Consider the following 26,573-nt stretch of genomic DNA (forward strand, 5'->3'; position numbering starts at 1 on the left):
CATTTCTGCCTTGTAACCAGTAATCTATCTGAATGCCAGTTTCATCATAACACCACCTACTTTTGCATTTTAGCATTTAAAAAAATCTGTATTTATTGCCTTAATAGTGCATATGGCACCTCACTGTTGTTCTCCTCACAGAAGAAAAACTAATACAACAAAAGTCCTAGACACCAATTAAAGTTGTATATCAACGTTTCACTCTTGTTCTCTTTGCTTCGCTAATACCTTATTAAATACACCTTATTAATACCGTATTGAATACAGACGCAGGGCCGGTTTGTCTCACTGCCGTTCAATACCTTTTTGTGTTGAAGCTGTCCGTGGAAGCACGCAAAGAGATGACTAGAAAGGCTGTCCAGGCAGTCCAGCATTTTATTGAAAAGCCGCGGAAAAGAAGTTCAGAAGACGACATTCAAGAAGCTAGTGACTCTAAAATCACCTATGCGGATGCCCGGGGCCATCTGGAGAAATCTCTTGCTCACCTGGAAACCCTCAACCACAGCTTCCTTGTTTCTCTGAGGAATAGTGAGCAGGTAATGAAGGGAAAACTTCTTCTCCATGCTCACTCCCTCTGGCAACCTCAGTAGGGCTTACATTCATCCTTTAGAGCCGTATTAGTGGTGTTGATAGGGGTTTCAGTCTTGCAGATGTCCTGGCAAATGTCCCTCAACCCTTTATCCTCTAGCCTCTTCATCACCTCTTGATTGTGGACTCCCATTTGCAGGTTTGCGGTTCTTGGAAGAAGATTTGGGGCCACTTAACGGGATTGAGGGACAGAAGGTGGTTGGGGTGGGGGATGGGCACCCCGGGGGGGTATGGCCCAGGATGGGTGCCTGGGGGAGGGAGTGGTCACCGAGGCTGAGAAAGGATGGGGACCGTGGTTTGCAAGCCCTGCTTCTAGCCGGTAGGTGTTTTGCTCTCCAACTGAAAAATGATAGATTTTTTTTCCCCCGAATTTTCCAAAAAGTCCAGAAAGAGCCATCCATGCCTGCTTCAGATTTTTTTAAATTATACGCCCCATCCTGTTTATGTTTTCTGTTTCCAACCTAATTTTATCGATATGCATTTTTTTGGCTGATACAATTGTTCCTACATGGTTTCTAGTTGAGACCCTCATGGTGTCTCAGAAAATACTCTCGTGAGAGTCAGGAGCCCCCTGCCCAGGATGATTCTTGAGGCAGTTAGGACAGGGTGTTAGGACAACACAGGGGAACCCTCTGTAGCTTTTCTAGTTTTTCTTCTGTATTGTTACAGCCGAGGGAGTTTAAGCTGTTCTTTTCCATAACTGAGAAGTTGACAGATCAATAAGTAAATGGATTCATATAGGTAAAAACAATGTTTAGATATAAAAGCAATATTTCATTTGCCCCATTAATGTTACGGTAAATGAACCTGTAAGTGGCCACTAATCTCCTCTTTTATTTTTCTAAAACCTTACATATTGATTGAATCGTATTCTTGGCTTGTAAAGAAATATTCCTGACTAGAAAGATCGGTCAATGGAGAGCAGTTCAGATAATGAACAAATGGAAGATTTCAAAATGTGTAGGAGACGCATAAATGCAAACCCTCATGGAAAAGATAATGAGCAGAATTCAAAAGTTTGATAGCAGTTTTATTTCATTTTGTATTTTTCAGTGCTATTCGCCTGCGTAATGAATAACATTAAATGATGTGCAAGCCAGATAGAAGCCTTTGCAGGGAACAAATCGGCTTTTCCAATCTTGATTTTATCTTACTGACGTGTAGAGTACTGTAATCCATAATTATAAGAACTAGGGTAAAATTTGAATTCCTCCAAGTTAAAATGATTATGCTGATTAGTATAAAAATGTACATACTTGTCTTGCTTAGTTTTTTAATTAAGTATGCTATATTCAAATCTGGAGAATTGTCATTACTGTCCTTGGAACAAGTATTATCTTTCAGTGACTTGAATCACGTCTATGGGGCCAGGGGGGTTATTAACAAAAACAGCTGTTTGTTTCAAATAGGCTGAGATTTAAAGGTACCAAATGACTGCTTGCAAACGCTATTCAGTCAGACCGTGGATGGTCCATAATAGGATACTCTTCTGGTTCCTAAATTGGACCCTATTTGATTTTATTAGAGTACCTCTCATAGCAAACACTGGAAGTAACCTTTATCCCCATACATTTGTCCCTTTTGAGTTCAGGCTTTAACTTTCACCTCTTTAATTCTACACCCAGTGAAAGAAGATCCCCCACACCCTACGTTAGCGCGGTCTAAACTCGAGGTTTTGATCCTGTGGCGCCTCAGTTCCCTCTTGCTCAGCAGGGACCTGAGTAACTGTTCTGTTGAACTCACGGGCATTTTCTGTTATCAGAAGTCTCACAGTGGGGAGAAGAGTAAAACGAAATGTCATGCGCCCAACTCCCAGCATCAACAGTCATCAGAATGTGACCCGTCATCTCATGCCTACCTCCCCCACCCTCTCCCCACTCCTGTGGATTATTTTCAACAAAATCCTGGTCATCATTTCATTTTATCCGTAAATATTTCCTTATCTTTTTCTCAAAGGATACATGTGAACACAACCACTGCAACATTACCACAATCAAAACATGAACAGTATTTCTTCAGTATCATCAACTGTCCAGTTAACGGATTTTTACATGGTGGTTCTGAAAGGCAAAACAGTGCATTCTAGGTTACCCGAGAAGCTTATAAAGAACCTGGAAAGCATTCTAAACACTAAGTGACCACATTTGGTATGGTGAAAAATAGTAGTTTGTGGCCCATTTCATAAATTATTTGTTGTCACGTTAATTTTTACAGATATTATCGAAGAGGGGCAGGCTGTGTGGCATGGGGGTGGGGAGATGCAGTCTTTTGGATTCTGATCCTAGTCCCCCTGAACATCCCCGTGTGCCTTTGGGCATGTTACTTAACATCTTTGGTTTTCAATTTACTTTTTGGTAAAACGGAGCTAATTAAAACTCTTTGCAGGCTCACTCTAAGCGTTAAATTAGGTAACACACGTGTACTACCTGGGTTTGTGCAGATCAGAGCTGTTATGTGGTTATAATAATAATCACAGTAATAATAATCAAGAAACTCAGACTTCATGAGTTTCACTTTGTGTCTGACATTGTGCTAAAGGCCTGGCTCTTATATGCTCTCATGTAACATTCACAACACCCTCTCTTCCCAAGAATCTCTGTCATCATCCTCATTTTGCAGGTCCCGAAGGCTCATCAACTAATAAATGCGAAAAAGCAAGGATTTGTACTCCAGCCTGGTGTCCGGGAAGCCCAAGCTCTTGAAAACCACTACATCTCCTTCCGTGTGGCCTTTGTAGTTCGAGTGTGTTTGGTTTGAGAGTCGTCTAAATCTGCTTCACTCTGTACATGTGGCCACACCTTATTTCTACTTGATGTTTAGGTGTTGTGCCCCTTATCTTTTCAGGAAGCGCTGCAGAAATACAGTCGCCTGTATGATCTGTCCCGATCAGAAAAGGGGAAGGTTCACGATCAAGCTGTGGCCATGTGTCTAGATGGCCTGCCTCTGAGAATGATCCAGAAGCTGCTGCAGGTGGCCGTGGGCCCTCTCGACATCTCGCCCAAGGACGTAGTACAGAATGCAGTGAGGAGAATAGTTTCTGCCCTGAGGTAAGCCAGAAAAGAGTCCCCGGAAAGCCGAGGCGATAGTTTGCCAGTAATGGCACTTGTTTCACAGTCACGAGGGTAAAAATACGATCATGGATGTAGAGGCATTTTATTCACTATGAAGTACTTCATAAAAGTGAGAGGTTATTATCAGATTTCTCAAAGTCTTGTGTCTTAAAGTATCTTAAGAGTGGAGAACCATGAAAATGTTTCCCCATTGGTACTGTGTGTAACCCACCCTGAAATTAACTTCTGGTTAGACCCTCTCGCCGCTCCCCCCCACTCCCGCCATCATCCCCATCCCCAAATAATTCTTGAAGTAAGGGAAGGGCCAAGATTAGCAGGTAGCTAAATGTCAGGTCATCATGTGACCCCCGGTGGATGTACACATCCTGACTTTTCTACTCACACTTCTTTTCAGAGCTTGCAAAATGGCTCCCAGAAGCTTCTTTCGAAGTATACACAAGGCAAGGTTAATCGTATACTGAAGAAGTTAGACATCTGTTAAGTCTCTTAGAGTTTTATTTACCTGCAGTTAATGGCCTGAAACCAACAATTGAGAAATTCTAGCTTTATGTCAGTATGCGGGTGTCTTCGTGGGAATGCATCCGGGAGGGTTAGAAAAGGGGGAAAGTTAAGCTAAGAGAAGAATGAGGCATGAAGTGCTTTCTGTGAATAATGCAATTAGGCTGAAAGATTTGGTTGTGCTTAATGTATTCTCCTTTTAAGCATTCTTTGTAATTCTGCATTGCTCTTGAGGAACTTTTTGATTAAATGCATGTCAGTTTTCCACAGCTGAACTGAAATCAAATGAGCCTTTATCAGTTTAATTACCCCAGCCTCATAACAGTTTTCACCTTTTAATGATCTGAGGTATCTGGTAATTTTTAGAGAGAGACAGAGACAGAGATAGAGATAGAGAAATAAAATATAACACTTTTTAAGAAATAACAAATGTCAAGTTAATAAAGCAGTGTTCTGTTATTAGCTTATTATGTTTTGGTGGTGGTGGTGGTTATAAGAGCCGCCCACTTTCCTGTTTTCTTTTCTTTTTTTTTTTTTTTTTTTTTAGTGTTTATTTATTTTTGAGAGAGACAGAGCACGAGCAGGGGAGGGGCAGAGAGAGAGGGAGACACAGAATCGGAAGCAGGCTCCAGGCTCTGAGCTGTCAGCACAGAGCCCGACACGGGACTCAAACTCACAGACCTCGAGGTCATGATCTGAGTCGAAGTCAGATGCTTAACTGACTGAGCCACCCAGGCGCCCCTTTCCTCTTTTCATTGATGACAGACACTTGTTGGTCACATTTTGCACCTTTTGATTCATAGCTATCTTTTTAGTGTTTCTTAAATCAAAATATAGATGAACCTCAGAAAAACAAAACATTTTGAAAAATCGGTGCTTTGCTGAATTTATTTCCTAAAAATTGCCTATTTTTGTAGATAATGAAAATATGTGATATTTTTACCCTTATAAAATTGTGACAGAAATTACACTTCTCTCTCCTTCCCTGCACCCAGCTCCACTTACTAAGATTTGGTTCTTACCTAATAAATGTTATGCTTAGCACACAGAAGATATTCAATAAATGTGAATTAAATCTTTCAGTAGTGGGAGGAGAGGGAACTTCAGAAGTTCAGCTACCTCCTTTTCAAAGGAAAAGAAATTGCTACTGACAACATCCGTAACGTTCACCTTTTAGAAAGTTAGTAGAATTTGGTAGATATGAAATAACAAAGGCTTGTAAAGAACTGAATCCAGCAGTTGATTTAAGTCCTACTGCTGAAATTATTCAGAACACTCAGCTAAAACTTGTCTTCTGTTGCTTTTTTTCAAAATTTACTAGAGTCCCAGATATATTCGCTCGTAAAATGGGCATAATAATAGTACCTACCTTGTGGGCTGTTGGGGATTAAACGGTAGATGTGTGCGTACAGCATTCAACGGTGTCTTGTGCCTAGTGAGTGTCACGTAAATATTAGGGTTTTTTTAAGTCCAGCTGGAGGATTTGGATGATTATGTATTTAATGCACACGTATAATAATGTCCATTGACTGTTTTCTGGAGGACAGAAGGCAGGTAGATTGTATTTTCTTGCCAGGAAAACAAGCACATATGAGACCGTGAGCGTCTTAAAGGCAGAAGGCGTTTCGTTTCCACACCTTTGGCACGTCGTGTAGGGCTCAGTGCCCTCGCACACCACATGCAGCCCGCGTGGCTGGGAGCCGGCAGCGCGCACTGCCACAGCCCAGCCGGGCTCTGAGTGCGAACGCCGTGCTGCTTGCTGAGCCCAGAGCCCCCTTCTGAACCGGTTCTTTCTCTCTCCCTTCGCAGCGGAGACAGCGCTGAGCTCGGTGGGCCCAGGGACCCCCTCCAGGTCCTGGAAGGTGTTGTCGCAGCCGTCCACGCCAGCGTGGACAAAGGGTAAGCCTAGAACGGCTCGCGTGTCTCACTTCGTGGCACTCCACAGGATCTTAGAATTATTGTGAATATCCATATTTATGAAACTGCCTAGAGGAAGCAGTCTTGCCAGGTATTTTCGGAAGGAATTGCTGAGAACTTTGTCACTACGAGGCTCTCCATCTGGAGACACAGTTTCGCAGCTGCCCTCTCACTCCTCACCTCCAGCAGGACACCGCCCTTCTCTCCAGAGCCCCCTCTGCCCGGAGAGTATGGTTTCTTCTCGCCACCTCTTGAGTGAGGCCAGGAGGGGGAGCTGCTCTGAGCTTTCTTAGGAGAGAGGGGTTCACATCTCCGAGAGGTTAGCTGGACTGAGTGAAGTATGGAAATTTCTAGAATGTTTATATATTTCTTAGAGCTTTATACATGTTAGGTCTGTCTTGTCGGAGGACTGTGAGTGTACAGGTTTTATGAGTCTAGAAAGATGTGTGTCTGTAATGCCATTTTTAGAAAGAATTTTTCATTTAGGTCCAGTGGCAGTGACAGGGTTAACAGCATCAAGTGGGTGGTTATATATTCACCAGAGTTTACAGACCTCTTTCCTGTGGCTTTTACTCATGTCACCCCTGTAAGGCCGGGCCCCAATTCCTTTTTTTATGTTGTTTTTGTTTGTTTGTTTGTTTGTTTGTTTTAACAAAATCTCTCTATCCAATATGGCACTTGAACTCACAAACCTGAGATCAAGAGTTATATGCTCTACTGACTGAGCCAGCCAGGCGCCCCTCAGTTTTCTTTTTTCTCCCCTCCCCTCTCCTTTCCTTTCCTTCCTATAGGTTTCCCAGTATGGGGCTTGAACTCAGAACCCTGAAATTAAGGTCTGAGCTGAGATCAAGAGTCGGATGCTTAACTGACTGAGCCACCCAGGCGCCCCTTCGTTTTTTTTTTTTTTTAATAGGAAATACGATATAATAATACCAATGAAGAAATATTTGCAAAAACTCCTCATAGTTCATTGAGTATTGTAATTGTTTTTATTTGTACATTACCTTCTAGTTATTGTGCAGGTACAGATGTATTTTTATATAGCTTCAATCAAAACGTATAAACACTTCCTGTTCTTTTTTTATTTGCTTGCTATTGTGAGTCTTCCCATTGGTCTTTGTAACTTCCCTGAATATTATTTCTGATGGTTGCGTACGCTGTTGCCATTTTCGGAGGAGGCCTTGCCCCCAGTCGTAGGCCTGGGAGATGGAACCAGGATCCCAGCCAGGCTCTGAGTCGTAATTCAGCTCTCAGATGCCTTTGCAGCCTATTTCCATGCATTGCTCTGTGCCCGAGGCTTGAGTGGAAGACAGAGGATAAGCCATACTGGTCACAGTGGGAGAACACGGCAGTCAGGGGCCTCTACTGACTCAGCCTTTTGCCTCACACGCTTCTTCTGATCCCCTTTGCTCGTGGGTCTTTCAGTAAGAAGGAAGCCACAGCAGGGGCCGATTTACCTCTCGTTCTAAAGAGAAATGAAGTGACCTACATGTGCATCATGTGCTGAGTCACGAGGAGTAAGATACGGGGAGGAAATAACCCCCAACCTCAGAAGCTCAGTCTTGCAGGGGCGACGAGCCCCCCGTGCCCCTCCCCCAGCCCTGGTTACCACACTCTGGAGGGGCAGGTGCTGGACAGAGAGCACAGTAGAGGGAGCAGTTTATTCTGCCTGGGGAGGTCAGAGCAGGATACACGAGGGGCCACGTTGGGCCTGGTCTGTGAAATGTGAGTCTGTGAGGACGAGGAGGAGGGTGACGGTACTCCAGGCTGAGGAAACTACCAGAACCGTTGCAGATGTGGCAGAGCAGAGACGCCGCGTGGGAGACCCTCAGCCACCTTCCAGACGTGCGCCTCCTCGCACCTGCCCGGCCGCCCCTTCGCTGCCGGCCGCTCCTGTCAGAGCACAGCTGCTCTCAGGGCAGGACGCCCCGGAGCCTGGCCTCGCGGGATGACAGGGATCTGGAAGGGCACTAAGCCCCTTCCAGGGGACACGTCGCAGAGGGATCAGAAGGCAGTATTTTTCTTAGTGGGTTTCCGGCCACAGATACACAGGAATCCAACTCGGGTGTCTTGCATACAGACTATTTTTTTTTCTTTTAGCTTTGATTTCCAAAGAGGAAGACATCGGGGAATGGAGAAACAGAACGAGATCGTACTTTTTTTATTCCAGAGACACAGAATAACAAAGTCTTTTCAACAGAAAAACTTCAGTGAACAATTTCTTTTTTCTTAAAAAAGAAGAAGAAGAAGAAAGACAAAGTCATAACTTTTATTCCTGACAAGTAGTTTTTGGATCCACAAGGATTTTAAACCCGAATCCTTGGCTTCAGTTTCTCTTCCCAAAACTCTGCCCAGCAGCGTCCCATGGGGGAGTCCCTCCTTTCCACGTAGCTCTCAGTGGGGTCTTTGGAGCGACATGGGGACTTGGACCCTTTTGAAGTAACCCTCTCAGTCACTCACTACTTAGCCTGACCTGACTGCCTGACCCCCAGGAGGCCACACCAGGCCTGGGTATTTCAGGGACATACCATCAGCCTCCCTCGGTCCCCGCCCCCAAACTTGAACATCCACTGCCCTCCTTGGCATGTTTAGAGAGCCAGTCACCTCTTTCTGTGCACACGGTCAGCTGTCACACACATTCACGTGCTCTTAGGTTAGGCATACGCCATCCCATAGTGTCCTGGCAGGCAGACTGCGTACGGAGTCATGGCTACAACCACGTGTTGGGTTTTATGCCGTCGTGGGTACGTCCTCCTTTGACTCCTTATGTTGGTACAAGTATGATTTGCCATTGACCCGCAGCTTCTGCCCCATTCGTAAAGCCCTCTTTCCCTCCTCTTTCGCCTGTGCTAAGTGTCAGCCACCACAGCCACCACACCCAGACAGGCCACCAGTGGAGTGTCTGGACAGACAGACTTCCTTTCCAGTTTCACTGCATTCTTGCCTCCGGACATCAGGGGGGAGTATGGTAAGAATTTGAAATAGTGTCAAAAATCGTGTACAACCTCTACAATTGAAGACGAGTTTAGGGTAATTAATTATTGAGAGGCTCGTGCACATTAAATTGATGAGTATGTTTTCTCCCATTTTTTATGTATGCCTATAACATATTTTAAGAATAGAATCCAAATTTCCTGTTTGAGTTAAGAATTAATTGATTAGATTGCTTAAGAAAAATGGATTTTAAAAGCCTCCAATAACTAAAATAATATTTTTCTAAAACAATATATTTGGTAAACCCGGAATTAAGAAAATATCATCATGCGTTTAAAAACAAAAAGCTAACGAGCATCTATCAGTCAGTGGCAAGATCCCCGGAATGGCTCTCAGCAACTCACCAAATCCTTACAACCACCCTATTCTATTATTGTTGTCTCCATTTTATAGATTAGGAAATGATGCTCAGACAGGTTTTGTTATTTTTCCGGGGTTGCCCAGCTAACGACATGCTATGAATTTCTGTCACCATATCTCATCTGCTTCTGACATTAAAGAGCCTGCAGTGGACAGTGAGTGAGGTAGCACCTCTCAAATGCCATCGTGCCCTGGAATTGCCTGCGGGTCTTATTAAAATACAGACTTTACTAGAGTAGGTCTGGGTGGGGCCTGAAATTCTACATTTGTAACCAGCTCCCTAGTGCTCCTCCGTCCAGGGACTGAACTTCATGTAGCAAGGTCTTCAGGCGTTACCTCCCTCAGTTTTCTCGCCTTTTCTGTCTACTTCTCTCTGCCTTGGCCTCATTCCCTCTCCTGTTCCCTGCCTTCCTATACCTTTAAACAGTTTCCTAACAGGAATGACCCACGGGTGTGAACCGGCATATTAGTGATTCTCAAGAGGACGTGCAGAAATAAATCCACTCAGAAAACAGATAATTAATGAGGAATTCCTCTGCACGCTACTCAGAAAGGAAGAAAGATTTCCTCCAAAAGTATTGGAGTATTTTAGAAGATTTTATTTGTTTGTTTAAATTGCCGCTCGATCACAGTCCAGCTGCAGCTGTGTAAAAGCTTCATGTATACTCAGAAGTATCAGATATTCAGACTGCATCGAGCTCTTTGGTATTACCTAGCGATTTCGCAGTATTTTTAAGCACAGAAAATGAAAGGGAAAAAAAGAGAAAGCCCACTAAAGCAAATAGAATCTGACTTCTTCTTAGTCTTCGTGCTCTGTGGGACAGAGTAAATCATCAGACGTTCGCCGAGTGCCCCCAAAGCATGAACATCGTGTGCCGCGACGCTGAGCCCTGCCAACAGCCCTGGTCAGCGGGCAGCAGGGCGGATCCACTGTCCCACTGCGGTCTTTCTCGAGGCCAGCTCAGGTTCTGCTTAAGACTTCATAGCTGTCATTCCTGCCTCATTATAGTGAGATGCACCCAGGTTTTTACTGATAAATGAACCTGAGGAAGAGATTCTGGGTTGCATACATTCACGAGCAGCCGCAAAGAGGTTCTTAGCATTTGTCAAAAGTTCAGACTTGAGATTGGAATTGTATGCACCTCGAAATGATTTCATTTGCAGGAACTTTTCATAGAATTTAATTCTGTTAATTATTTGAAGAAAAGTCACACTTCTTTCTACACTCCTGCAATACCATCGATGTGTCCCTGCATTCATTTATTTGCAGTTCTCTCTTGTTCCTTGCCGGGTGCCGCAGTTATTTCATGGGAGCCAGTAAACAGAAGGTACCACACTGGGGAGCGTCCACCCCACCCAGCTCTGTGTGCAAGGAGCAAAGTGTGTGCGGTGTGTGGATCAGTTACTTGAGTTAAGGGACCTTCTTAGAATATGAGTGTTGGTGTCTCTCACTGTTCGCTTACTTACGTTTACTTGCTCGCCCCTCCTCCCTCCCTTTTTAACCTCACCTAGAATTTTACAGATCAGGGTTTGCGCACTCATTTCCCACTGAGGCCGGGCAGGTAACAGACGTGAGCAAGGTGGGCTGGGCTTGAGGAGAGGTTGGGGGTGGTGGAGGCTGAGGGGCACGGGAGCTCACACACGCCTTGTCTAAAGGAAACAGCGGCCCGCTTGTCCTCTTCTTTCAGCTTTTCAAGAGGGGCTGGGTTGTTAGGAGAATAGATCTGAAGAGATCTCATCACAAGAAAAAAGTTTTTTTTTTTTTTAATTTTTTTTTTAACATTTTATTTATTTTTGAGAGAGACAGAGGCAGAGTGTGAGCAGGAGGAGGGGCAGAGAGAGAGGGAGTCACAGAATCTGAAGCAGGCTCCAGGCTCCCAGCTGTCAGCATAGAGTCCGATGCGGGGCTCGAACTCACGAACCGTGAGATCACGACCCGAGCCAAAGTCAGACGCTTAACCGACTGAGCCACCCAGGTGCCCCCTTTTTTTTAATCTAGATGAGGTGATGGATGTTAACTTATTGTGTGATCATTTCACAGTACACGTAAGTCAAATCATTATGCTCTACACGTTTAAACTTAGCGCCGTATGTCACTAGTATCTCAGTAAAACTGGGGGGAGGCCGGGAAAAGGAACTGGAAAATCTTGATTTTTCTGTAAAGTGTTTAAATTCTGAAACATTGTCATATGGCATGCAAGGCAACACACAAATTTGGCTGCCAGTTTGTAACTCGAATATAGAAGATTCAACTAAGTGACCCTCTGTTCCCTTTAGGCATTCAGATTCTGTGACATTCATGTTTACAAGAAATCACAGTGGTCTGTGTTTTTCCTGTTTGAATGCAGTATCTTTCCTTCCCCCATTCTCAAATGAGAACGGTAATTTCATTTTGTGTAGTGCATCAAGATTATGGAAAGTGCTTTTTGTGTTTGCCATGTCTTTTCAGGTACTTTAACTGTTTAAGTGCAAGGTTGAGTTCTCCTCGTATGAGTATGCCATGCAGAATCTGAAATTCTTTTACCAAGGATTGGCTTACTAATTTTCTCAAAATCTGTCTTTTTGCTTTGATTCAATAATTGCTTTTGTTTGTTGACAGTTCCCTTCCTTTTGTGAGTATCTGTCATGCTCCACTATAGAACTAATCGTTTGGCGAGTATATTTTTGTTGTTCTTGTTGCTGCTGCTGTCCTTCTCCGTTAATAGAGCTCTTTCAGAGGATTCTTTGTTTTTTGATCCCAAACCGATTGTATGAACGTGTTTCCTTTAGTAGTTAATTTTTCTTTAAATAGAGTAGTAAGTTGCTCTGTGCAGTGTAAAAACCTCCTCCCCAGAAAATACTCATTATAGAGAAAAAGGTGGAAAATATCTATGTATTTGCAGTGAAACTATGAGCAGTTTTTTTCTTTTATCTGTTTATAACTTTTTAAAAACATTTGTATGACTTTCATAATAAAGTAAAAATGTTTTGAAATAATGTGCTTTTTATTCCTAAGCTCATTAAATCCTCTCCTTGCCTTCATAAGCTACTCTAAAAATGGAATCATCTTCCTTCTTCTCAGTCTTTTTTTTTGACATTATAAAAGTCATAATTGGTTATTTTTCACCCACCTATTTACTTCAAACATTTCAAACCCACAGAAAAATTGTAAGGAGAGAAAAACATAATACCTCTGTACACTTCCCCTTGATTTGCCAATTTGTTACCATTTGTATCAAAAATCCTGCTCTTTCTCTGTACGTGTGTATGTGTATTTGATGAGTCATGAGAGTGACTGACTACGGATTTTAAAAACTCAGATTGAAATTAAAATGTTAACCATTTTGCAGTTGATGTCTTTGGGAGATAGCGTCCAGGCCATGTCCTTGGGTAGCTCTCCTATAGAGCTGCCTTTCGTTTCTGTGTGGTCTTATTGAACACCAGTATTCACGTGGACATACAGTGAAGCTGATTTGGAACACGGTGCTTCCAGAACACAGCATTTCTGTTCTGGGGATGAGTTTTGCCAACTTCATTATGTGTTTGAACTGTCAACCCGCAGTTAGAGCAGATTCCTCCAAAATATCAAGTGTTATCAACTGCATGATAACCTCTAATGTAAATGGAATCGAACTCAGTTTGACTTGGAAAACATTATAATAATCTTTCTATATCACGTCAGTATCTAAATAATTTTAATCAGCTGCCACAGTGTTCTGGAACATATCCCCTATTTGGTTCGGGAGCATCGTGTAGTCATTGATAACGGCAGTAAGAGAGTCCAAGTTCAAATACTGGCCTCAGTAATAATGGTTGCCAGTTAATCGAAGCACTTAGTTATAGGTCTGATAATGTATTATGTGCTTGAAATTTATTACTTACATATTTGTTTAATTCTCAAAAGCTTCAAAAGTAAGGGGTTGTACTTCTCTCCAAGTTACTAATGAGGAACTGAGGCTCAGAGCCATTAAGTGACTTCCCGGTCTCTGGCACGCTGTCAGGAAGAGGGGATTCTGGGAGCTGAATGTGAGCCTGACAGCTGCAGATCCTGTGCTGTCAAAGCAGGAAGCCGCACTGCTTTTGCGGCCGGGGGTGCGTGCTCTCGGTTACCCAGGTGAGGAGGCCTGTGCTGCCTTAGCTCTCTCCTCTCTTTTACCGCCCACTTGCATTGCTCCCTGAACATGCTCTGTCCTTTGAAATCCTTGGTTCTTTTTTCTTGCTGTTCTCTTGATCTGGATGATATTTTCTCACCTTGCCTTTGACACCTAGCCCACTTGACCTTTATGATCCCGTTCCAATGCCACGACCTTGGTGAAGCCTTCCCTGGCCCTACTCTCTGTTCCTCCAAAATGATTGTTCGTATTTACATATATTAGTAATTTGAATAGTAGTCGCTTTTAAAATCTTTCTGGACCATTGTTAGTTCTTTGAAGGCAGGAATCCTATAATTTTCATCCCTGTGTCATCATGCACAAGCTGGTGCTTTCATGATACTGATAATAATCATAATGATCGTTATGCAGATGATGCTGACTATTTATTAAGTACTTCCTCTGTGCCATGTACTGTGGCTAAGTACGTTCTATACATTATCTTGATTTCACAGACTCCCAAGAGACAGACTTTCAGGACCTCTGTCTACTTAACTATAAAATGGGAATGATGACATTCATGGTTTTTATCTAGAGTTGTTAGCACATGGTGGGGCCGGGGCTCACAGGTCAATCACGTTTCCCCAAAATGTTTTTCCCCCACATGATACCATCTGCTCACTTTGCACATAGATTTCCAAGAAATCTACTTCTCTTGCACCCCGATTTTGCCGTTTTTGATACATGTCAAGGGCTCACATAGTTAAAACTAACAAACGACTTCGTAGATTTAGAAAATGCTTAAGCCACTTGTCCATGGTGTTTTAGAATTTCTTTTATTCCTAAATACAAATGATGAATTGTTTTTTAATTTGAATTTCCATGAAACTGTACTGACAAGTGTATTATAGAATGTGTAGTAACAGAAACACTCAGTGGTATTGTAGAATTTTTAAAAATATCCTGTGGTCTTGTTGGGTCGTGGAGTTTGGGACTTGGTGATATATTGCTGGAAGCCTCATAAGGATGTCGTTACAGCAAAACCTGTATGATTCAGTGCTGTTGCACTGCTCTCCGGGGCTGTTGTGCACGTGAGGTATCTATATGAGGCCTCTTAACCGTAATCAATAGTAATTCTTTGACATCATCATCAAAGGAGTTGTTTTCCTGAGATGGCCCATTTGGGTTTACAAAGGAATAGATTCTAGCACTGGATAGAAAGTCGTACAAATATTCCCTTCTCTGAAGCCTTTCAGACTTCCCAGGTCTTTAATAACCATGCATTCATATTTTATCTTTAGTAGAAAACTTGATACTCTAACCCCATATTGAAATTCTATCAGAGAGAAAAGTGTAGAAAGAACATGGACTTTGGGGTCATACTGCGCTATTCTAGATGTGTGTGGGCATATCATAGCCTTTCCTTAAAGGCTATTTCCTCATCTAGAAAAAGGAATTCACATGTACAGCATAAGGACTACAGTTAACAATATTATATATTTGAAGGTTATTGAAAGAGTCCATCTTAAAAATTCTAATCTCGAGAAAAAATTTTGTAACTATGTCAGGTAATGGATGTTAACTTATTATTAATAATCATTCCACAATATACATATATCAAACCATTATATTATTCACCTTAAACTTATATGATGTCATGTCAGTTATCTCTGCAAATGGAAAAAAAATGTAAATAAAATGGAATATTTATAATAATGATTTTGCATAGGTATTGTCAACTAGTTTAGATAAACTAGTTTACCTAAAATTACTTAGAATGATGCCTACCTCTGTTAGTAGCATTAATAGAAATACATACTTATTAAGCGTTTCATAAGAAATAGAGTAGCTAAGAACATGGTTATTTTTCATCTGCTTTATGTAACTCAATATGATACTGTAAAATATGTAAAAACTACATTCATTTTACATAGTTTTTAAATACCTAATATGGTTTCTTTAAGCCATTTAGAACCTAAATTTCTCGGGGCACCTGGGTGGCTCAGTCAGGTAAGCGTCCAACTTCGGCTCAGTTCATGATCTCACGGCTCATGGGTTCGAGCCCCGCGTCAGTCTCTGTGCTGACAGCCCAGAGCCTGGGCCTGCTTCGGATTCTGTGTCTCCCTCTCTCTGCCCCTCCCCTGCTCACACTCAGTCTCTGTCTCTGTCTCTCTCAAAAATAAACATTAAAAAAAAATTAAAAAAAAAAAAAAGAAGAACCTCAATTTCTCTTCTCAATAGGAAAAAGGCAAGGTCACCCAACAAACAAGTCTTTGGCTCAATCACTATATTGGGTTACTGGAATTTTTTTTAAAGAAGGTTTAGGAGTTTCTGCCTAACCCTTGGTTTTGCCCTTCAGGGAAGACCTGGTTTCCTCTGAGGACCTGCTGGTGTGGCTGCGGCCTTTCTGTGCTGACGACACCTGGCCCGTGAGGCCCCGCATTCAGGTGCTGCAGATTTTGGGACAGTCATTTAACCTGAGTGAGGAGGATGGCAAGCTCCTTGTGTTCTTTCGAACGGAAGCCATTCTCAAAGCCGCTTGGCCCCAGAGACAGGTAAGGGAGCGTCCGACTGGTTTTTGCATGCTTTCCCTATTAAAAATAATTGGAGGTTATTTCTCGATTACTTTAAACCACCCTCCAGTGAATAATCAGCTTGGTAATGCAGACTTTCCACTGTGTTCCTCAGTCCAGCTGTTTAGTAGTTAAATACGTTTGGATTGGATTGGATTGGATTAAATTGGTTTGGATTTTTCCATGTGTTTGAACGTGCATAGGTGCTGGAGTGATGTCTCATTCACTTCACATGTGTGTGGCATTTTTCTCTTCAGAGGATATAGTCAGGATTCTTGACAGTATCCGTTAATTATCGCAACTCTCCCTGTCCCTGGAGAAATGCAGATCTAAATGGAAACTCAGTGTGCAGTTTAGCTAATTCACTTTTTTCAGACTCTACCCAGGCAGGCAGGTGCCCTCCTCTCTCTTCTGTCCCTATATAGACAACATAGGCACACACAAGATCTTAGTTTCTCCACTCATCCTTCAAGACTCACTTGGTCTGCCATCTCTCTGGAACCTTCCCTGACCACTTCAAACTTAATTAAACTTTGAATTCCACACATTTGAGCTTTAGCTATATAATAATAATAATTATTATTATATATAATTATATATATTTTATGATTATAAATATATAATTATGTATATAATTATTATATATAATAATTATAATTACAATATAATTATAATAATTATTATTGTTGTTACTATTATTGTCTTGTCTCCCCACTACTGTGGAAAATTCAGAAGCCCTGGAGGATATATTGTCTTTTGAATTCCCCTAAGTATGCTGGGCACACATTGGGAGCTCAAATACTTGTTGATTGAGTAAATGAGAATACTGATTCCTAAATCAAAGAAATACGGTAGCCATTGAAGTCTGGCTCAAACTCTAAATTGATGCAGCCTAAAGACATAGGATGTAAGGATCAGTAATCTCAGTCAAGTGCGTCAGCCTGCAGACCATATACCAAAAAAATAAGACTTCCCACATAATCTACTCTGCAAGAGACTTTCCTGGAAGTCTGACTGCAACTCAGTGTACCTTCTAATTTTAAAGCTTCGCTTTCTAATTAATGTTTATGTCCTTATTACTACATCAAAAGAACAATGAATTTTTCTTTTAAAAAATGCATCAGATATTAAGAATATCTTGAGACTCATCTCAGAACTTCACAATTATTATTTTAAGTATTCTTATTTTCCTACATGAGAGAAATGGGTAATTACTCTTCTGTATTCTTTAGAATTAGAGAATTTGAGATTCAGAAGAGATGGATTATCGGGTATTCTCTTACTCTTGCCAAATTCCTGAAATGGGTTGTATTAAAAGTCACTGGTCTCTGAATAATACTCTTTCTGAAGCCCCCATGACCTTACCAACATACTCAGTCTCAACATGTTGTCTTGCATTACATGAAGGGATCACTAACAGTCTTTTTAAAGAGTGGTCTATGAACACAGATGCAATAGGCTACAAAATACATTCCAGGTCTCCGGCCCAGTAGACGTTAGAAGTATGCTTGTTTTTAGCGACAGGAAGGTTCACGTAGCATCTCTTGAGTTAAACTCAAAATTAGGTTGTATTATTTTTGCCACGTGGAATCTTGGATTCTGACTCATTCTGGAACAAATGAACGCCCCTACCGTTAGGTACTTTTCTGACAGAACCTCCATTTTTCAAGTGCTCAACCTTGCTCGGTTTCGTCTTCGCTGTTGGCTGAAGCCTGGCAGAACGACGAGGCTGGTTTCTCCGGTTGGAGCCCCACTTCGCGTTATGTCAGATCAATATACCAAAAATACTACCAAACGACGTGGAGGCCAGGGAAAGGGAAAACATCTATCTTACCTGTCATGTTGAAACAGTAGGACACACACTTTCGTATTTGGGCCAAAATGCTTCAGAAATAGTAGGAGTATAACCATGATTTCTTCTTTTAAGCTTTTCTTAACTTTCCAGTTACCCAGAGAACAAGGTATAAAAGGTATACCATCTTTTATATGATTTCAGTGATTTCTGGGTATTTCTGAGATTTTAATTTCGTTATAGCAAAACTTTTTCCAAATACAGGACTTAAGGGAGCTCAGCCTTTTGTTAAGATTCCTTTTCCGTGTACTTTTCTAAATTGACCTGACCATTTCACTGAGCGCAGTCTGGTTTCTGTCCTTTGCACAGTGTGTACGGAGAGTCTCATTTCACCACTGTTTGCTCTGGTGGCGAAAACTTTTTCAGGCCCTTGGAAAACCTCTCTCCCAACACCCCTGACTCCAGTAAAACTCGTCCCGTGCCTCCTTACCCCTTTTCGGTTCTCCCCCTCTTACTTTGTCCTCATATAAGAGCAATTTCCCTGTTCTTTGAAGCTATTGAGCTGAGTTTCTTTAAAGTATTTGATAGTGGAAATAACAAAACTACCATAGTTTAATTATGTCATTCATCTATAGTCTTCCAAAATAAATCAAATCAGTGAGTATCTCCTCCTCCTATAAAAATGAAGTATTCTGTGTCAGTCGGGCATTGCTGTGTGAAATCTGTTTTGGAGGGCAAGCGTATTTGGCCAGGGCACTCTGTTTATTATTGTAAATAACTGCTACATGGAAAGCGAATGTGGAAAAATTGTGGCTTCACAGTGGGAATAGCCGCGACTTGTGGAGTGTTAGCGAAGTACGCTCCTAGTTCAAATCTGAAGCCGTCTCCATTATTGTTTTTAAAAAACCGTTTCACCTTTCACTCGAGCAGTAGAAAGATCGGGGTGCTGGTGCACAAATCCTTCAGAAGCCTATATCTTGGCCACCCTCCCACCTCCATTGCTTCATCATCTTGGAAAAGATTCCTAAACCGTGAGCCTTGCCTTCTTGGTGTGCAAAATGGAACCTTGAGCTGGAGGAGACAGAGGATGGTTTGCTCGCTCTTCTTTCTTCCACACACATTACAGTCTTCCTCGTCTCCATATCCCAAACACCTAGAAGACCCCAAAATGTTGATTACACAGGCTCTCGTTTTCTCCACTCCCTACCCCTTTCTCTGTTCTCAAAGGTAATATTAAGGGTAGAGGCAGATTCTTACAGAGCAAAGATAAGAATAGATAATGATATTGCAACGTTCAATTACCAGAAAATGTAGGACTGCTACCTTCGCTGTGGCTGGTAATCCTCTTAGGCAGACTTTGCATACATCAAAGAGGGACTTAATATTTAATTATCCTCGAGGTGCCCAAAGTAGTGGCCCTACAAATCAATGTGTTGCCGGGAAACCAGCCAGCTCCTGCAAAATTAAACGCAGAGTCTGTGGAGCCTGCTACCTCACTGGTTCTCAGAGAGACAGCAATTCCTAGTTTTCTAATGATTAGTTAACAGAATTAAAAATTCAGAGGCCCTCATTTTTCAACAGCTTGAGAGGCCTCCTTTTCCATTCCAGAAAAGTACCCCAGCATGGAGTACAGGAGAGAAGGAAGGGGGAAGACTTGAGGAGGGGGAAGGGAGGAATGCATTGCATTAATTCCCTTGGTATAATTTATCTGAGTTTTTCAGGTTTTGTAATTTTCTGGTTAACTGGTGCATGAAAAATATGGGTCAAAATACTGATGTTTCCTTAAAAGATTCCATACCCCTTCACCTTATTGTTTTTTCTGTTTTTGTATAAAAAGGGACATGTGGCTTAGAGCTTCACCTTTTAAAATTTCGATCTGTCTGGATTTGTGGTTGTAAGTGATCACTAGAAAAATTAGTTTAAGGAAACTCCTAATCTTATTACAAATTCATGCATTTTGCCTACTTTGAAACATGCAAGGACATATTAACTCCTCTGGTCAAAGGCCAGTTTGGCTTTGTTTTGCCAAAACATTAACAAAAATACACACTTCTTTATCAGACCAAGACCAGTGGAACAGCTTCAGGATGCAAAGCTAGATTTAGTTTCTTACAAAGAATTTACTGTCACCTTAAATGTCTTCAAAGCTAAGACTCCCTGCCCTAAATGGTTTGCTTAATCAAGTATAGGATAAGATTTGATGTTAAAAATATATGTGCCTATGTGCCCACACACATATAATATATCCCACACATGTGAATTACCCGTACATGTAATGTATCTTTGCTAGCCATGGAAACCGATTCCTGGAACCAGAGGAGACTTTCAAAAGCATGCCAATTCCAAAGTCACATTTTATAGAAAAGGACATGCTGTCCAGAAACAAGAAGTTACTTCCTCTGATTTTAGCTTAAATGTCACCATTTCTAAAATACTGCATCCTAAATCAGGCCCCAGTCACGATCAATTTCACAAGCTCTTAGTTTTCTTCTGATCACCAGTATCTGTTGACTTCTCCCTGCCGGTCCTTCTGTCTGTCATTCTATTATGTGATGTCTTTCTTCTTCCATTAGAATATAAATAACATGAGAACATGGATCTTAAGGACACTCAGTAAATATCTGCTGAATAAATGAATATTCAATTTTTAAAAACTTCTCTAAGGTCACCTTTAAAATGGCAAGGCCAGGACCCCTGAGCTTCAATCTGCTGTTCTTGCCGTGAATGATGAAGGCTCAGACCATGCTGCTTCCCGCTTATGTACAAGCAAAATGATTTCCTTGGAATAATGGAAAGGTTTCCTTACAGAGTGGCCTGGTGCGTTTAGACTGATACTGTTTTGTATTAATTTGCTGTACTTTGCTCCCAGTGATTTCTGACCAGCCGGCTGCTTCTCGTACGGAAGCAAATGATTCACAAGCATGTTTGTCTGGACAGAAGCAAGAGATCTGAAATGTTCTAATAGAGCTTGATGTGCCTTTTCAGGTTGAGAGAGCGTCAGTGTTACTGGGTTTTGCAACTATTTGGACACCTCGGAAGGCCTCTCTTGATGACTTAGGGCTCCTTTCCTTTAAAGATATTCCTTCTTGTCATGGGCATCGTCGAGGGAAGAAGATGGGACTGAGGAATGTGTATTAAGTGCACATTACTGCGTGTACTCTTTAGAACAGCTTGCAAAGTCGTTACCAGTCTCTGTTTGAGATGGGGTCACACAACCTATTAAGGTCACCCAGCTTGTGAACGATCGTACTGGAGTTTGAACCTGGTTCTGTTTGATGTCAATGCCTGTCTTCTTGGCCCTTTACCGCACTTCTTCCCATCTGCCAGGGAAAGATACTCAGCTCTAAAGTCTGGGTAGCATTGCACCATATCAGGCGTGTTCTGTTCATCTTGTCTTTCTGCTTGTGACTGCCTGGGTTGAGTGTGACTAGGCAAGGGGAATGAGGAGTTTGATTTAGAAAACAGAAAGCATTGCTTCATCTAGTAGCATTTTTCCCTGGCTCAGTACAGAGCTCTGCGTATGTTCTTTGCTGCTCAATTAAAACATTCTGAAAAATGCCATGCCTAGTAACCACGGTCTGTAAAATATTCATCGAAGATTCTTCCGGCATGGTTTATGCACCATTCCCTGTATACTCTGGGGATAGACAAGAGACCAGACAGTTAGCAGTAAAGTGTTTGGGCGCTTCACACAAAACTGCATTCAGATCCCAGTTTTACCACTCACTCGCTCTGTGGCCTTGGAGAAGTTACTAAACCTCTCACAACCTCAGTTTCCTCGTCTGTAAAACGGACATAATGCGTGGATGTGTGAAGTCTAAATGGGATGGTATGTGTGTGTCTCTGACTCCGGTCCAGGTAAATGTACGCCATTCGTGTGGGGATCCCAATCCAGCGGAGGACGTGGATACATGCACAGAGAAGTCCGTACCCTGAAGGCTCTAACGCTGCTGTTAGAGTCTGGTCTGCACAGTGCATAGGGTTCAGGGCAGGGCATGCAGTCGTCCTGCCTGGAGGCAGTGAGGAGAGACTGCTCTGAGGAGGTGATTCCTGAACTCAGTTCAGCGCAGCAGAGCCCCCAGTGTCCTGTGCACATTTTACCGTGGTGGTGCGGAGACCGCGTGGGACAGAGAGAGAGAGACGTGAGAAGCAGCGTGATCAGAGATGCGTTTTTAGGAGAGACCCTCTGACCTCTTCACGAACAACAGACTGGAGGGTGCCAGGCAGGGGACAGAAGCAGGGCTCAGGTTGCCCAAACTTGGCCCTGAACTTGGTACCAGCTGTGAAGATAGAGGAGGGTAAAGAGAGCTGAAGGAGTTAATCCCAGGGGCCCGGTGACTGCTTAGACGTGGGGGGACAAGAAACGCATTTAGTGCCCCTCTGAGGTTTGCTTAAGTTGCTAAAGACAGAGCAGCATGAGGAAAGAGCAGAGGACAAACTAGTTTTGTGGAGAAAGGCACTGGAGGTCAGGGCTGTGTTTTCACTCAAAAGGACACTTTTGGGGGGTGGGGGGCGGTGTGGTCAGATGGGGAGGCCCTGCTTCTCCCCTTCACTAGGCAGACCTTCTCCAGAGCCTTGTACGTTTCCTGGGTCACAGCAACCTCTTCCTGGGACGCACACTTGGGTTTAGCAACTGCTCCTGGGTGGGACTGCTTCCTCCACCCCGGGGCACTTCCCCCAGGGCCAGGTCAGCTGGGGAGCCTCTTGGGCTCTGTCCGTAGAGGGGGAATCACATCCAGAGCCTCCTGCCCAGAGGTGCAAGAACCTCAGCCACCACACGGGTGGTGCTCCTGACGTCGTGCATAGCAGTGCTGTCCTTTCCTTCCTTCTCGGGCCTAGAGAGAAAGGTTGGAGGACAAAGGGGAGGAGAGGCAGGAAACATCCCAGTGTTTGCATGTTGCAGGGTGGTGAGGATATGAGGTAGCTGGGGATGACTTCTCTGGTTTGTTTCTTTTAACTTTTAGTTTTGAAATAATTTCAGATTTACCCCCCAAAATTTCATAAATCATAGAGGCAGTGTAACAGCTCATCAGCCCATATAGAAGGTAGGACTGTGGTGATTGATGTTAGTACATTGAGAATAATCCTTTACGCGACGCTAATTATTTTCTGTTCACATAGTATGGTTATGTGCATTAATACTGATTTCATATGCACACATATCTGAAGATCAACTAAGCCACGTTGTCATTGCCTGTGGGAAGATGCAGATTTCAAGAGGGGCGCCTCAGTTTACGACAGTCATGTTCACTGTCCGCGGCCACAGAGGAATTTCAAGTTAAAGCTGTTTTCATCTGAGAATAGGTGACTCAGTCCACTTTTTCAAGGACAGTGACTCAATGTCTGATAAGGAGGCTGTAGCTACTTGACAAATTGACTTACAGCAAGGGCTAAAGTCACCTAATTCAGTGAAGACAGAAGCATTGCTTTCAGAGACAAAAGGGAAAGAGATATCTTTATGTTTGACTCACATGTGAATTTTGCCCTTTAAAATCCAGTAATGTTCAGTTCAAGGTGTCTGTATGGAATCATCGCGAACTATAGGGTGCCTGTGAAATATTGGACATTTTCACCACCACCCCCCGCCCCCCGCTCACTCAGAGAGACAGAGGCATATTATTACTTTCTCTCTTGAGGGAAAAAAGGATAAAATCAAACAAAACATAGAAGAAAAACTTGTGAGAAATTGCTAATTATTTTCACTCATCTCTAGAAGGCATGCTATAAAGCCATTGCAAATCCTATATTGTACAAATAAATGAGATTCTAAAAAGGGATGAAAGTTAACCCATGATTCCATTATCCCAAAACAGCTACATTTCTTTGTGTTCTTCTTCTGTCCCATCTAATCTGTTGACCCAATTCTTATTAGAAGAAATCACAGCCCATATTTTTATATGGAGCTGTAATATAAATCCTACCTGTCATTTATTATGTGCCTACCATGTGCCAGTCTTTCTGCAGGCTATTTTATTCACACTCTCTTATTTAATAACCAGAACTATCATACACTATGTTACCTGCATCTTACAGAAGAGGCGCTTAAGGTCAGAAAGGTCCAGCAACACCTCCAAAGTATGGCGTCTTTCCATGTTACTTTGACTCTATCAGCACTATTTTGAAAGCTGCGTGTTTCACCAAATTGTCCTTTATCATTATTTTACAGTCTCCTTGGTGAGGTATGAGGAAGCATTTGCTAGCCACCTCCAGTTGGTTTTCCCTCTATGTTAAAATACGTTCTATGGCCGTTTCGTCTTGTAGCTGTTTAGATACTGTATTGTTTGCTCACCCTTGCCTGAAGTGTATCAGGATCTGGGAATACATATTTGAATAGGAACTGTGCTACCCTCTGGAAAAGAGAGAATCTGACTATTTCCTAGGTCTGCATTCATGGTCACGCGACACCTTGTGTCCACGTATTTTGGAGAATTTAAATTCCTGTGGTATTAATGTTGATCTCATGTTCCCATGACTTCTGCAGGTTCTGGGACCCATTGCTTTCTCTTTTATTGACTCAAAACAATACTTCCCTCTTTTGTTTTTCCAGATAATTTGTCAGATATGTGACACAGTGATTTTCTTCAATTTAAGATTGTTCAATTTTTGCAGCCATTAATGAGGAGCGTTACTAGTTGTGATAGAAAAATATATTGGGCCCAAACCCATGTCCTTTCTATTTGAGGAAGCTTCTTTAGCCAGTCTTTAAGATGAAGGCTGTTTGTGACAGATTCTTTTAGTTTTCCTTCCATGAGAATGGTTTCATTTCCCCTTTTTTTCCTAAAGGATAGTTTTACCGTATATACAATTTGTAACTGACAGTTCTTTTAATACTTGAGAAATATTGAACCAGTTCTTTCTGGCCTCTGTGGCTTCACATAAGCAATACACTGTTATTAAAATTGCTTTTCTCTCTATAGGTACTGTATTATTCTCTCTCTGGCCACTTTCAAGATTTTTTTTTTTCGTCTTTAATTTTTAAGAGTTTAATTATGATGTGTCTGGGCATGGGTTTCTTTGGACTCACTAACCCCTGTTTGGGGTTAGCTCATCTTCTTGAATCTGTAGGTTCATGTCTTCCACCAGATTTGGGATGTTTTTAAATGTTACTTCGTAAAATACTCTTTAAACTCCACATTCTTTCTCCCTTCCTTCTGGAACTCTGACGAGAAATGACCTTACCTGGCCTGTCTTGTATTTTTCGATCAGGAGTCAGGAAATACTGAGTCTGAGTATCCTTCTGTTGGGTGAGGGGATGCCAGACCCCGGACCTGTGTTGTTTCTCCAGTCCTCGGGTCCCAACTAGTTAACTTTCTTTTTACCACCTTTAAGAGTTCTTTTGTCTTCTCTCATTATTTCCAAAGTTTATAGTTGTGCTTAAGAGAGGAGTAGGGAAAAATGGGTCAAAGCCATTTTGTTCAGGCTGGAAGTCCTTTGCATATGTGTATATTTCTTTATACAAAAATTCATTTTGTTTTGGTTACCTGAATTTATGTTTAAAATCTTATAGGATATGATAAACAAGATAAGCTTATATTATCTTGGTAAATTTAGATCAATTTAGATATTTTAATATGTAGACACAAATCCTAGGTTAGTACTTGTATATCAAGGTACAGTAAAACCTTGGTTTTGCAAGCATAATTTGTTCCAGAAGCATTCTTGTAATCCAAAGTACTTGTATATCAAAGCAAACTCTCCCACAAGAAATAATGGAAACTCAGATGATTCGTTCCACAACCCAAAAATACTCCTATAAAAATGACTACAATACTGTAATATAATACAAAATAATAAAGAAAATACAAAATATAAAGAAAAATAAACAAATGAACCTGCACTTACCTTTGAAAGCCTTCGTGGCTGGTATGAGGGAGACGAGAGAAGAGGGTTATTGTGTAGCACGACTTTCACTATCACTAATGGAATCACTGCTATCTGTCGCTCATTGGAATCTTTTCCTTTTAGTGCAACTTGAACAAGGAACCTAGCCAATGACACTTGCTTTTGCCTCCTTTTGAGGATTATGCAGAAATGTGACATTGCATTGATGATCACCCACAGTCCCACAGCGAGAGAGGCAGGGGGAGAGGGAGAAACATTGGCTCAGTTGGTGATCATATGACATTTGTTGTCATACACTACCCATATTGCAAGACATTGTTCGTTTATCAAGTTAAAATTTATTAGAAAGGTTTGCTTGTCTTGCAGAACACTCACAGAACAAGTTACTTATAATCTAAGGTTTTACTGTGTGTACTGATTATCTGGCAAGGCATATTCTTTCTCGTGTTAAAAAAACATGCACTCGAGTCCATTTTCAGGCCCATTTTCTTCTCTCATGTGAGGTGAAGCTTTTGCAGCTACAGTGGTAGATAATTTAAAACTGCTTTTTTTAAATTTATTTAAAATTTATTTTTTTTAATGTTTATTTTTGAGAGAGCACAAGTCATGGAGAGGCGGAGAGAGAGGGAGACACAATCTGAAGCAGGCTGTAGGCTTCCAGCTTGTCAGCACAGAGCCCAAAGCGGGACTCGAATTCACAAGCCATGAGATCATGACCTGAGCTAAAGTCAGATGCTTAACCAACTGAGCCACCCAGGTGCCTCAATCTTTTTTTGTCTGTTTGTTTAAATATTTGTTTGTTTATTTATTTTGAGAGAGAGAGAAAGAGAGTGTGATCAGGAGAAGGGCAGAGAGAGAGAGAGAGGGA

At 42.0% G+C, this 26,573-nt stretch overlaps 1 protein-coding gene and 1 long non-coding RNA gene across 4 annotated transcripts in view; one reads left to right on the forward strand and one right to left on the reverse strand.

Annotated features, from left to right (window-relative positions):
- Positions 1-26,573, forward strand: part of NBAS (NBAS subunit of NRZ tethering complex) — a 329,555-nt gene that overhangs the window by 276,380 nt on the left and 26,602 nt on the right. For all 3 annotated transcript variants that reach the window (XM_053891145.1, XM_019451545.2, XM_053891146.1), the window contains 4 exons: positions 318-536; positions 3,433-3,635; positions 5,967-6,056; positions 15,858-16,053. In XM_053891145.1, coding sequence (XP_053747120.1) covers positions 318-536; positions 3,433-3,635; positions 5,967-6,056; positions 15,858-16,053 — 708 coding nt within the window. The remainder of the gene's footprint in view (positions 1-317; positions 537-3,432; positions 3,636-5,966; positions 6,057-15,857; positions 16,054-26,573) is intronic.
- On the reverse strand, positions 7,022-25,993 carry LOC109268350 (uncharacterized). Its single transcript, XR_002080604.2, has 3 exons — positions 25,706-25,993; positions 18,779-19,016; positions 7,022-8,302 (listed from the first exon to the last, which is right to left on the reverse strand). It is a non-coding gene; the product is annotated as an uncharacterized LOC109268350 (long non-coding RNA).

The sequence above is a fragment of the Panthera pardus genome, unplaced genomic scaffold (genome assembly GCF_024362965.1).
Source record: "Panthera pardus isolate Hobbes unplaced genomic scaffold, ASM2436296v1 HiC_scaffold_26, whole genome shotgun sequence".
NCBI classification, from domain to species: Eukaryota; Metazoa; Chordata; class Mammalia; order Carnivora; family Felidae; genus Panthera; species Panthera pardus.